Source organism: Brachyistius frenatus, unplaced genomic scaffold, assembly GCF_029030835.1.
Source record: "Brachyistius frenatus isolate BFR_SWC_R1_liver_20210118 unplaced genomic scaffold, ASM2903083v1 Contig_36, whole genome shotgun sequence".
NCBI lineage: Eukaryota > Metazoa > Chordata > Actinopteri > Embiotocidae > Brachyistius > Brachyistius frenatus.
The window spans coordinates 2945764-2958119 of record NW_027210635.1 but is presented as its reverse complement, the minus strand read 5'-3'; the positions used below and the strand labels follow the sequence as shown (position 1 = coordinate 2958119).

The 12356-nt window shown below is 39.3% G+C and overlaps 1 protein-coding gene across 2 annotated transcripts; it reads left to right on the top strand.

Annotated features, from left to right (window-relative positions):
• il2rb (interleukin 2 receptor, beta) lies at positions 1-10544 on the top strand. Of its 2 annotated transcripts, XM_069701404.1 has the most exons (10): positions 1-508; positions 1300-1397; positions 1546-1678; positions 1880-1946; positions 2071-2164; positions 2401-2546; positions 3359-3539; positions 3823-3928; positions 4640-4718; positions 8038-10544. In XM_069701404.1, exons 2-10 carry the CDS (start codon positions 1313-1315, stop codon positions 8773-8775), a joined length of 1629 nt encoding a protein of 542 aa, XP_069557505.1. In that variant the 5' UTR covers positions 1-508; positions 1300-1312; the 3' UTR covers positions 8776-10544. The 2 variants fall into 2 exon arrangements, with proteins under 2 accessions (XP_069557505.1, XP_069557506.1); XM_069701405.1 differs by lacking the exon at positions 1-508 and having other exon boundaries at positions 1288-1397.
• Positions 10545-12356: the final 1812 nt, after the last annotated feature.

Genomic DNA, 12356 nt, shown 5'->3' with positions numbered 1-12356 from the left:
ACACACACACACACACACACACACACACACACACACACACACACACACACACACACACACACACACACACACACACACACACACACACACACACAAACACACACACACACACACACGCAAACACACACACACATGCGCTCCACCCCGGCCCGTCCTCTCTCACTATCACTCACCACTGCACGAAGCTTCCTGTAAAGCCCTTAAACACAGGCTGTGGTTACAAGTGGAAAATGTCACTGGGCACTTAAAAGAAAAGAGTTGGGTGAGAATGAGGAGAGAAAAGGATGGGTGTGAGTGACAGAAAGAGAGAGAGAGAGAGAGAGAGAGAGAGAGAGAGAGAGAGAGAGAGAGAGAGAGAGATTGCACAACAGAGTGAGACAGTGATGTGCAAGTAAAAAGACAGACGGACAGAAAGAAGCAAAGGAAATCTTCTCATCAGTCCAGACGAGGAGACGACAATGTGTTTCCTCTTGTTGACCACCTGCTACCAAGACTGGCACTGAAGGAGGTACTGAATTACTTTTTAAACTACTGCTCAAAGAATAACAATACTATCAGAATAAAAATAATAACTTTTCCTGTAATGGTAGTCTATATAGACATGTATTATAAAAGCTTAATGGTTGCTGTTATAGCTTCAAACAAGTGGTTGTGTTTCTTCCTTATAGTCATGTACTACTGTAACACATATGCTTTTAAAGTCACTAATCATCCTACTCAGTTCAGACTTTGATGGAAAAACCAGCCTCTGACTCATCTGTTGACAAAAAGGATCAAATCTGTCTTCTTCAGGTCACATAATTCGTTCCCTGATGTGTTTACAGATTCAACATGAAGTCAGCTTTGTTAAACTACATTAAGTATGACATTTGAATTAGCTGATACAGGAAGCTCTTACTCTAACACACATTTAATATATTCTCTATTTCGTATTAACACAGGTGTCAGTGTTTTCAGTCAAGTTTCAATTGTGCTTGCTCGCTGCTGCCTTCTCAGGATGATTATTTTTGCTTAATGTGGATCTCGTATTCGCTTAAAAGCGTACAGGTTTAGGATGATGACAGTTGGGTGATGCAGTTTCAATTTCCAGTCTTCAAAGAAGAGTTTCTGTCAAAAACAAGTTAAAGCTTTGGATGACTAGCAGTACCCGGTTTGACTTTCATATACCAAAACTGCTGCTTCTAGTTAAAACTGTTTTGTCGAATTGCTTGATCTATTTCTTTTCTGCTGAATTTTGTTATGGTTATCTTCATTTGGATTCTCATTCTAATGTATGTGATTGATCCTCTCTGATTACAGTCATAACTCAATCATGGCCATCGGGATGCTCTGGTCCTTATACATCCTGATGGTTCTGTTCTCAGTGTGTGCAGCCCACTCTCACACAAGTTCACACGGTATGACCACATCAAGTTATACCTTGATCCTGTGTGTCTGTGTTAAAGCCTAAAGCTGAATAAACAAAATCTTTTGTAAGTGCACACAGAGATCACCGGTCTATCTCAATCTGAAGACTTCTTGTCTCTTGTGTCTCTTTCTCTCAAGGACTTGCCTGTACAAATGACTTCGTCAACAATATCAGCTGTACATGGACCAGCACTCCAGTGGCTCCTGGTGTGGACTGTTGGATCTCTGGTGTGAAGAAATACTGGATCATCAAGAACATGACACTATTGACGTGAGATGTTACACATACTGTGCTCATTATTGTTTGCCCAAATCTTATAAAAAAAAAATATATATATATATATATATGTACCTTTTTATGTAAATAATGTGAAGAACAAAAAAGTGCTCTGTTTAGGGAGATGAAAACATTGCAAGGTTAGTCACAGTTCATCAAATCTACAACATTATTGTACTTTTTTTTTAGCTATAGCCAAGAGTGCAAGCTGAAACAACATAGAGACTCTCTTCCAGGCTGCAGTTTTGCCTTTGAAAATAAAGTAAGTCCCCAGTATATATATTCAAAATAACACGTTAGCATATACCATGACGTTAGAAATCCATAGTATGTCCTTGTTTGATCAGTCACACCATTTCACGTTTTAATCTGTTTTGTCCCTCCAGGAGTTCTCTCTCCCTGAAGTGATGCCGAACATCAGCATGAAGTGCAACGGCACGTTGATGGACATCCTCGAAAACTATAAGCCAAAAAATCACAGTGAGTTGCTCTTACTTTTTCAGTGTACTTCAAACATCCTTCAAAAATCCGCTTATTAAAGACAGTTAGTATCATGTTTTGCTTTAAAATGTTTGAAAAGTGAGGAGAAATAGAAAGGGTTTATGAGGCCACCTGAAAAAATAGGAATAATTGGTCAATCTTTTCAAATGATGGGAATTGGTCTGATGCACTTTTCTTACACGTACTGTGTGCGTGTGTCTGTGTGTGTGTTGCAGTTAAAATGAATCCTCCCGGTGTGCCCACTGTCAAGATCAGTGCTAATGAAACCTGGATATCATGGAGTCGGGGCAGCCCTGTCTCTGAATTTTTCAAGTCCTTTGACTTTGAAGTTGAGATCAAACAGAATAACCAACCAGGGAAGGTGAGCACGTATACACATTACACATATGAGCTATATGAGCATTAAAGCAAATATTAGGCACACAATAATGACTTTACAAACTGACGGTGTGACAAATAAATGACACGGGAAAACAAAATACTCGCCCGTGAAGATTTTACTGGCAGGGAGGTGAATTTGAAACAGTTCTTTAAAAAAGGTTTAAATAAATTTGTGTAAGCTTATTATTCAGTAAAAAAAAAAAAAATCATGGATTCAACATCATCCCGTGATGATGATCTTACCTTCCTCCTCCTCGCTTGGCAAAAGAAGAAAAGAGTTTAATACATTAGCCGACCCTGCTGTCACACTGTTTCCTACTTACTACCAACACTGCTACATCCAAAAGTAAACTAAATACATTATGTACTTGCAGGGCGATAGCTCAGAGAAATTTATCTCCTTCCGAGAAACAAGACAAAAAATGTTGCTGCATAATACTTGAACAAAACAACGTCCCCAGTTTGTAAAGAATGTACGACTCTACCGGCCTTTGACTGTCAGGTTGTACATAAACAATTTTGACAAAGGTTTTATCACTTGTTTTTAAAGCAACAAACATTCATACCATTCATACAGCAGTGCATTGCTGAGGTATTGGGCCTAAGTTCACATTACTATATTTATTTTGTTCAGTTCTCTGGTCACAGCAAATAAAACACAAGGGTCATACAAATGCAACATAACAGATCGTGCTTCTCACGTAAATCTCTGTAACAAATGACTTTAGATTGTGGTTGTTAATTTGCACCCTAATTTTTATACTATGCTGAATTCCCATTTGTCATCACAAGGCCAGAACTTCATCCACACAAAAACAAGAGCTAAAATTACTGAGTTGGCAGCTAAAGGGGCCCTGGCAGGTCAGGGTGAGAGTCAAGCCCGCGAACGGGATTAGCAGCCACTGGAGCAACTGGAGTCCGACAACATCCTTGGTGGAAGCGACTAACAGGGCGGATACATCTGATAACCAAGGTAGTGACAAGAAAAATATACATTTTCAGGTGATTTAAGTTACAGCTCAGCTTTTCTGGTGTCAGTCTTAACAGTATTACAGTTCTAATTTTAACTGGGATAGATGCACCCTCTGGGGTCCTAAACTGATCCTGGATCAGCTAGAAAATGTAGGCATTCAATCAAGTTCAGGATCTGCAACAAGCAAAAAAAAAAAAAAAGTAATGTGGATTTGTATCCTTGTCAGCTCTGGTAGGGGGGGAAAAAAAAAAATGCATTTTACAATGTGTGCTCTGTGTTTCAGAGCGGTGGCTGGATCAGACGTCACTGGTAATCGGGGGACTGATGTTCACCATCTGTTTCACCACTGTTTTAATTCTGGCCTTTTACAACAGCTGCAAGACCAAGCGGTGAGTATCCTGTAGCTATGTGCAGCAGTGGAAGAGGTATTCACATCCTTTACTTGAGTAAAAGTACCGATACAGCAATGTAAAAATACTCCATTACAAGTAAATGTCATGCATGAAACATCCTCCCTCAATAAAAGTACACAATTATTAACAGAAAAAAAATAGTTAAAGTATCAAAGTAGACTTCCTGGTTTGGCCTCTGACTGATATATTATTATATATGATATCATTAAATTATTAATACTAAAGTATCCGTGTGTAAGCAGCATGTTACTGTTGTCTTGTGGAGGTGGTTTGAACTACTTTATGTGAGAGGTCGTCAGATGATTAGTGGGAGAGGAAAAGAGAAAAAAACAAAGGTCTGATCCACAAATTTGTTTTTCAGATTTTTGACTTTTTCTTTCATTTTTGATTTTTGGTGAGATATTGGATCATTTGAACATTTATTGAAATTAAACCATGTGAGATGTTTAGAGAGAAAAATCCCTATTTGGGACATCTGAAATGTGACCCCGGCTACACTCAGTGTTTTGTTCAGACGCGGCAAAAGCCAAAAAGGCTGCAAACCACTGGTATAATCTGTACCTATAAATTGCTGTTTAGAAGTTTTTATATTTCCCATTGAGTCAAATCTGTGTGTGTCTGAGTGTGTATGTGTGTTTGCACGCAGTGCTGTGTGTGTAGTCTAAAGGCTCACTCATGTTGTTTCAGGCTCCTCAAAGGAAAGCCAGTACCGAACCCTTCAAAGTACTTCTGTACTCTCCACTCTGTCCATGAAGGAAATCTGAAGGTAAAAAATAAATGTTCTCTCTGATCTTTTTGCCATTATATCCCACTACATGCAACATTTTTGACACATGTGCTTTGAAGCCTGCAAGTGTTACCACAAACTTTAATGAACTATTTATAGCATATACTGTGTAACTCTGGTATTCATGCGGCTTCAAACTTTCAGTATGATGAACTGCTCACTTATTGAATTTATTTATTCATGCTGTTGCTCTATTATGACAGATAAATAAACACAATTGTTGCACACATGAATCAATATTTCAGTAAAGAACAAAGACTCAATATTTAATCAGTAATATAATAGCTGGTAACAACAACTAAATGTTACAGTAAAGAAACTTGTTAGACCTTCTAACACTCATCTGCGCTTTCAACATTTATTTGTAAATTCAGATTCAAACAAATTACAACCTACAAGTAAATATTTTTTTGCTACTGATGCACGAACCACAACTCAAGAAGGGCCTTGTAGATTAAAATATTCTATATTCTGTTACCTTTTGCCACTGAACACAGAGTCTGATGAAAATTCAAAAAGTGCTACAGCTAGATCAGGAGCAGCAATGTCAAAGTGTTGTTGTTTTCTTAACCTGCTTTACTGTAACAGAAATGTTTTAGTGAAAATTACGCAAAACCATTTGGCCTAAATTCATAAAATGTCACGAATGTTAGCTGCTCACCAAAAACTATGATTCAGGGCCACAACAAAAGTAGTAGGACATTCAACCACACTTCAGTCAATAGACTGGGGCAAATGGTTGGGTTATCAGGGACACCAGGCAGACATTGTAAAATTGGTATAAGCAAACATATTCTCTGCTGACCCACGTAGAGTTCCCCGAGGGTCACTGCTGGGTCCAGTTGTATTGTCAGTTCATACATTAACTCTGTCAGTGGCTTTAAGTTTTTGACAAAGAAGCATGAGGCTGAGGTAACACTAATGATGTCATTTATTGACGTCAAACAGGACACTATGAAGCATACACCAATACCAAAACCGAACTGAAAGCAACTGGCTGCTTTTCACATCCTCTCTGCTGCAAGTAATTAGCTGGAAGAGCTTACTTACTGTAAATGGGACCGAGACCATATTAGCCACTAAATATTTACATAAAAACAACACTGCAGAAATAGAACACAAAGATTACATATTTACATAAATATATATTTCTAAATGATTTGATAACACAATCGTAACATAGTTTTACAAATCAGCATTACTTCTGCCTGTCCTCCCTCCTCTCCCCATATTACAATGGTTTGCTCCTGGAGCTCTTCAGCAGGCATGGTGATGGGCCTGCATCACCCTGTTGGCCCCATGCATGGCTGAGGATGAACCCAGACGGGTGGAGGACTGCCATTATTATAATGAGAAACTAACTGCTCCTGCTAGTGTGAGAAGAATCATTTTACAACCAAATTTATCCAGTTTATCTCGGTGGTTGCCTCCTGCTTCAGCCTCTCGGTGAGCCTCACCATCATCTGCAACTTCTTTAAAATATTTGTCATTGTAACCCCGTCGCCATAAACATCACCCCTGCTCTTCAAAGTCCATGTTTCTGACATCACTCGTCAGTTTGATTGACAGCGGGTTTAGGTTTTTGACAGAGAGGCATGAGACTGAGGTAAAGCTCTGAGCACAAATAGTGGCATCTCCTGATGTCACGCAATACACTGAGACCCACCAACATCCACAGAAAGCAGCTGGCTGCCTATTATAACCTCTCTTTTACAGGAAATTAGCTGGAAACTATTTGGATGGGATCAAGGCCGTATGAAGCAATAAATATTTATATAAAACCAGCACTATTAAAAAATAAAACAGATAGAATCAATATTTACACAAATACACACTCATATGAATAATAAATGCCACATATGCTCAACATAAATACAACTCAGCATATACTTCTGCCTCTAATGGAACCCTTGCATATCATTATACTCTCAGCGACACTATACAAACTATTAGCCTGGTTACATGGCCTCGTAATGGATGAAGTATTACGGAGCCCCTAAAGCAGGAGTGTCAAACTCATTTTAGTTAAGAGGCCACATACTGCCCACTTTGATCTCAAGTGGGCCAGACCAGTAAAATCATAGCATAATGACGACAATATTTCTCTATGTTTAAATCATTGGTGAAGGTTTTTGGATGATAAACCCTATTTTAAGCTCTTTCTACAACAAACTAGAAACATAAAGAGCAAAAACTCAGACATCAGCCCACTGTTTATCTGCCCCGGCTCTCCTCTGCAGATGCCCTCGCTTTGTGACACGTTTGACGTCAAACGCGTCACAAAGCGAGCAGCGAACGCTGCTGCCTCCGGAGCAGACGTCGCATTTACGCTGTTTTTGAAGCAATTATTGGATCGATTAAAAAAAAATTACAAAACGTTTATACTCATAAACCTCCATATTCTCATAGAAATGCAATTTATGTCTTTCTGTAATTTTCACACTTAGCAAGGTCATCCGGCAGGCCGAGCTGGGCCCCCTGGCGGGCTGGATCCGGCCCGCGGGCCGTATGTTTGACACACCTGCCCTAAAGGGTCACAGGGGAAGATTTTTTCATGACTACTTTTGCGTTCCCTCGCAAGACTTTTCTTCTTCCGTTCACTCTGAGCCATATGTCTGTTTGCATTCAGCTGCTCTGGTCCTCATGAACAGTAGTGTGTTGGTCCACGTCAGCGATATCATTCAGATACTACGGGAATTAGAGAGGATGTGACAAGTTGTGCATTTAGTGCTCATCCCCGACAGTATTCAGCTTCTTGTTGTGCTCAGAGCTGCAGCTGCTCTGGCTGCTGTGGGTGAAGCTAGGTTATATTGGTTATTGTTTGGACTTTAACTGCTGCTGTGGTTCAGGCTGTAGTGTTGTGTAGTGTCGCTACTATTGTGGGTGTAAAGCAGTGAATGACTTTATTTAAGTGTCACAACCCCACAAAATGACTTAATCAGAATTTGATCACTTCAATCCGATAACATTTGGAAAGTCTGAAACACTTGTTTTGCTCAGTCCCATAGAGAATGCCCAGTAACCATTCATCTGTCCAGTGTGGGAACGTCTCACCAGACACCACATTTTAAAAACTTTGTATACTGTGAAATACAGAGAGATGTATATGGTAGGCATAGACTCAATCAGCACTGTGAACTTGTTTGGCAAGGGCATAAATGTAATGGACGTTTATTTTTTTGTAAAAGTCCTGCACTCCAGTTTTAAATTTCAGGGTCATGCAAAGCACAGGATGATACACAATGTCATTCTTCAAGTATACTTTCTAATCTGAATCTCTCTTTTTTTTTCTCCCCAGAACTGGCTGAATCCTCTGTCAGTATCTGAATCCTTCTTCACAGCCCACCCATGCGACCAGATCTCTCCGGTGGAGGTGTGTGAGGACTGGGATGTGGTCCCCTCCACCTCTCCCTCTGCCAGCTCCACCAGCGCCCTGGTTCACTTCCAGAGCTACCCGTCTGCTGACTCAGACACCAGCGGGGTCGTTGACAATTCGTCCTCTTCGTCTTGCTTCTCGAACTTGGGCTACTTCCTGTCCAGCTCCTCCAGAAGCTCAGCTCAAACTGACCCCAGTCCGGCCTACTTCACCTATCAGGATGACTTCACCAATCTGCACAGCAGCCACCACCTTCACCCCTCCCTCTGCCCTTCAGTCACCACTGGCCCCACCTACGAGACTTTAAAGAGGGAGCCGCAGAGTCCAGACTCTGGTTTTGCCATCAGAAAGAAAAATGAAAAGGACGTGTACATTGAAGAGGAACAGGTTTTGGATGATCAGAAAACTCTTCTCATCTTCCCTCTACATCTTCCTTCCCAGATGTGTCCCTCCTCCACCCCCCCAACCCCTCCTTCTCTTCCCACTATAATGCAGATCTCCTCTGACAGCCAGCAGGTGGACATACCTGAGACAGCTGATAGTGGCTGGCTTGTGACTGGTGCCATGTGCAGGTCTTCGTCCATGCCAGTGGAGCCCTGTAAAACTGGCTATCTGACTCTCAAAGAGCTGCAGACAACATTCAGCAATAAATCCATATGAAGACTTTCAGTTAGAATCTCTGTGCGCTCATTTTAAATTAAATCTGTTAACATAACAAGCAAGAGGATTTAATTCTAATCTGATTGTAGATGCATGCATCGCCAACAGAATATCAGACATTTTTGCAGAGTTTTGACAAAGCAAAATTATAACTCTTAAAAATGCAATGAGCTTTCTGCGAGTTCTGAATTGATTAATTTTTTGTTGTTGTGTGTTTGTTACCTTAAAGTGAGCCCCTCATATCTACATAGGGAGCAAGTCCTCTCCTAAAGATCATGCTGCGTTGCACCGCAATTTTTCGACAGTAGCCCAGAAAGAACAAAACAAATCAGGCTCTATAGAGGTTTTGCGTGACTCACGGGCCCGTAGATTCATGCGAGGGAAGTTCACTTGATTACAATCTGCAACGTCACCAGTAGATGCCTCTAAATCCTACATACTGCTCCTTTAAAGGCATTAATAACATTCTAGTATTAACTGTGGTGCATGTTCCCTTACAGGAAAAAAAGTGCATAAATTTCACATGTGCAACATGTGAACACTTGTGACCACATACTCATGTGAAACATGTATTTTGCACATTGGAAGGATTAAGTTTTGGAACATTTGCATGCTGCTGAAGCCCATGTAGATCCCCATGAGAAAAACCTTTACACATATTTTCGCCATGTTATCATATGTTGCAACATGTGGTTAACAACATCATACGAGTGATCACATGTGGAAAACATGGGGAACTTGTTTTATCTCTCAGAGTTTCTGTAATCAATCAAGTAAGAATCAAATTAATTTCGCCATAACTAAGAACAGTAACTCAGTACACTGTTTATACACATACTGACTGGTATGTTAGGACATTACTTAACTAATACAAACAGTATGTAGAATTGTGTACAGTGTAAAACCTCACCATTGACTCCTAACAGGTACTTTAAACTCACCATGCTTTCTTAATAATGAGCTTCATTTGCATTTGTGTTGAAAATATATATGCACAGTATATACACAGTATAATAACATGTAGCAAAGGATGAAACGAGACGTTACTTTAAAATAAATGCAACCATCAGTTATTTAGAAAAACACAAAAATGTCATTTTGAAGTTTACTTTTTATTACTTTAACTTCATTCTTCCACAGACATATATTTTGAAAGCTCTTTCAAACTAATAATTTCATTATACAATTTAATACATTGCAGTGAACCTGATTTTGAATGTGCTTTGATTATGTAAATATTAGCAAAATACTTGAAATGAAGTGTTGTGTGTTATGTGCTGCCTTATAATCAAGCAATGAAAAGACTTTTTAGTACATGATGTTTAATTGCATGCATGATCTACACATGTATTAAAATGTATAAGAATGTAAAATGTGTATTGCAACATTTAAGCATTTAACTATGTTTCTGGTCTACACTGATCTACTGTCAAGAGAAAGGCAGCTGGTTTGCCATTTGCAGTGGTTAATAGTATTACTTTTATTTTATTATTATCATTTCTAGATCTTCTGTCTTTTGTTATTCCGAAACAGATCATTCATCCTACAATAAAACTGTCAGAAAAAAGTTTACCGTCAGTAAACATTTTTATTTGTGCCACAGATTCAGCAGAGTATTATTCAGACTTCTCACTCTAAATTCATGTTCTATAAATCATTGAGGTCAGTGATAAATGCTGCTGTCTTGTCTCTACACATGCAGTATATATATTTCCGTTGCACTCAGTGACATCTGTGCAGAGACCAAACTAAATAAAAGCTCTGGTAGAAATGGGTCACCCTGTGACTTCCTGTGTCGTTGTGGAACGAGAGCTGAGGGGTGGGCATGTGCGACTTGACAGAGAGTGTGGGAGGCAGCCTGAGGTGTGTCTCTGTGTGTGTGTGTGTGTGTGTGTGTGTGTGTGTGTGTGTGTGTGTGTGTGTGTGTGTGTGTGTGTGTGTGTGTGTGTGTGTGTGTGTGTGTGTGTGTGTGTGTGTGTGTGTGTGCGTGCGTGCGCAGTTTTGAGTGTTTACATGTCCTGTCAGGTGGTCCTGGTGGTGTATGTGAGAGTGAGCGTGTGTATTAGAGTGCGGTTTGACATTTAACTCTGACACAACCGGAAACATCCGCTCACCTCTCTGAGAATTTACAATATTTAGTCTTGTCAGTAAGAAACCACACAAGATGTTGCTTACCATCAGCATTTCTACAGACTTCATCTTAATTTCACAGCAACTTCGTACATCATGCTTCTTGCCTAAATTATGTCACGCATCCTCTTTAAATTATCAACAAAATTATCAACATGTGCATTAAATATGTGTATATCTAATCAATCTTCTCACTCAAAACCTATTTGGTGGCCAAACTGAGAAGTAATGCAGTTTAAGTATCTAATCTGTCCAAATCTAAATAGAATATAGAAACTACACATTCTCCAGAAATATTCACATTTATACATCTAAATAACTTCATTAATGAGTCCTAACAGAACAAGAGTTGGCATTAAAAACACATCAAAAAGAGAGAAAAAAAATGCAGTGTGCAGTAAAAAATTGAGTCCCCAATTAAACAAATAGCAACGAGTTTATTTTATAAATTTGACAGACTTGGACACAAATAATTACGTTTTATCTTTAAAACTGACAAAAAAAAAATAATGATTAGTTGAAATAAAAATATCTTTCGGTATGCACAATCAAAAGTACAATCCAAAACTAATATGTTTAAATACAGATCAACGGTGGACACAGGTATTTTCTACCTGTGGATATTAGGTGAAATTAACTCAGTATTGTGCACGAGTTATAAATTTTGGCCCAGTTATTTAAAACTCATTTATGTTGAAATTTTACTCTGCTCGTTGCCACGCACTGAACCAGCTTTGACCCAAAAGAGAGACAGAGAGAGAATGAAAAAAAAAAAAAAAACTAGATCCTGCAGAAAAACCACATGGTTTGTTTTGGATGCAGCCCACGGGAATGGGAGGATGAGAGGTTGGCGTGACCATGAGTGTCACCCTCTTTATGTGGAGTAGAAACAGATTATTGCTGTCAGGGAGAGGAGGAGACAGCGCAGCAGTCACGCCTCCACAGGGTCCAAGGAGTTTCTCAAAAAGTCTAACTTGTACTTTAAACAAGCATCACAGCTTTACAATCCTGCTTTCAAAATGGCTTCTTTAAATTATGAAGAAAATGAAGAAAAAAAAAAATCTGGCAACCAACAGGACAGAGTACACTGTGAATAGTAAATAGTCATCTTATTATGAGTCATTAGGTTCATAAAATACATGAGGTCAACAAGAATACTTGTTTAAGATTCAGAATAGCTTCTCACCAGATCTATTTATTTGGCCTGAGCTGAACCACAAGAATGCTTTGAGGTCTGCAATTTCAACTCACCGCTCATGTTCACATTTGAATGCAGGTTGGCCATAATTACTCCAGCCTCAAACAATACGTTTTGCAGGGGGGAAAAAACGAGAAAATGTTCCTGGTACCACAACATTTTTTTTCAAAAGTACACAGTAAAATACAAATGTCAAAACGGATTAGTTTCCCTCTGGGGGTTTGAGTGCGTTTTATGATTTGCAACAATGAGC

Coding starts and splice junctions, on each gene's coding strand:
- il2rb (XM_069701404.1), top strand. CDS start 1,313: ATGGCCATCGGGATGCTCTGGTCCTTATACATCCTGATGGTTCTGTTC. Junction 1,679..1,879: donor AAGAACATGACACTATTGAC/GTGAGATGTTAC, acceptor TTTTAGCTATAG/CCAAGAGTGCAAGCTGAAAC. Junction 2,165..2,400: donor CTATAAGCCAAAAAATCACA/GTGAGTTGCTCT, acceptor TGTGTGTTGCAG/TTAAAATGAATCCTCCCGGT.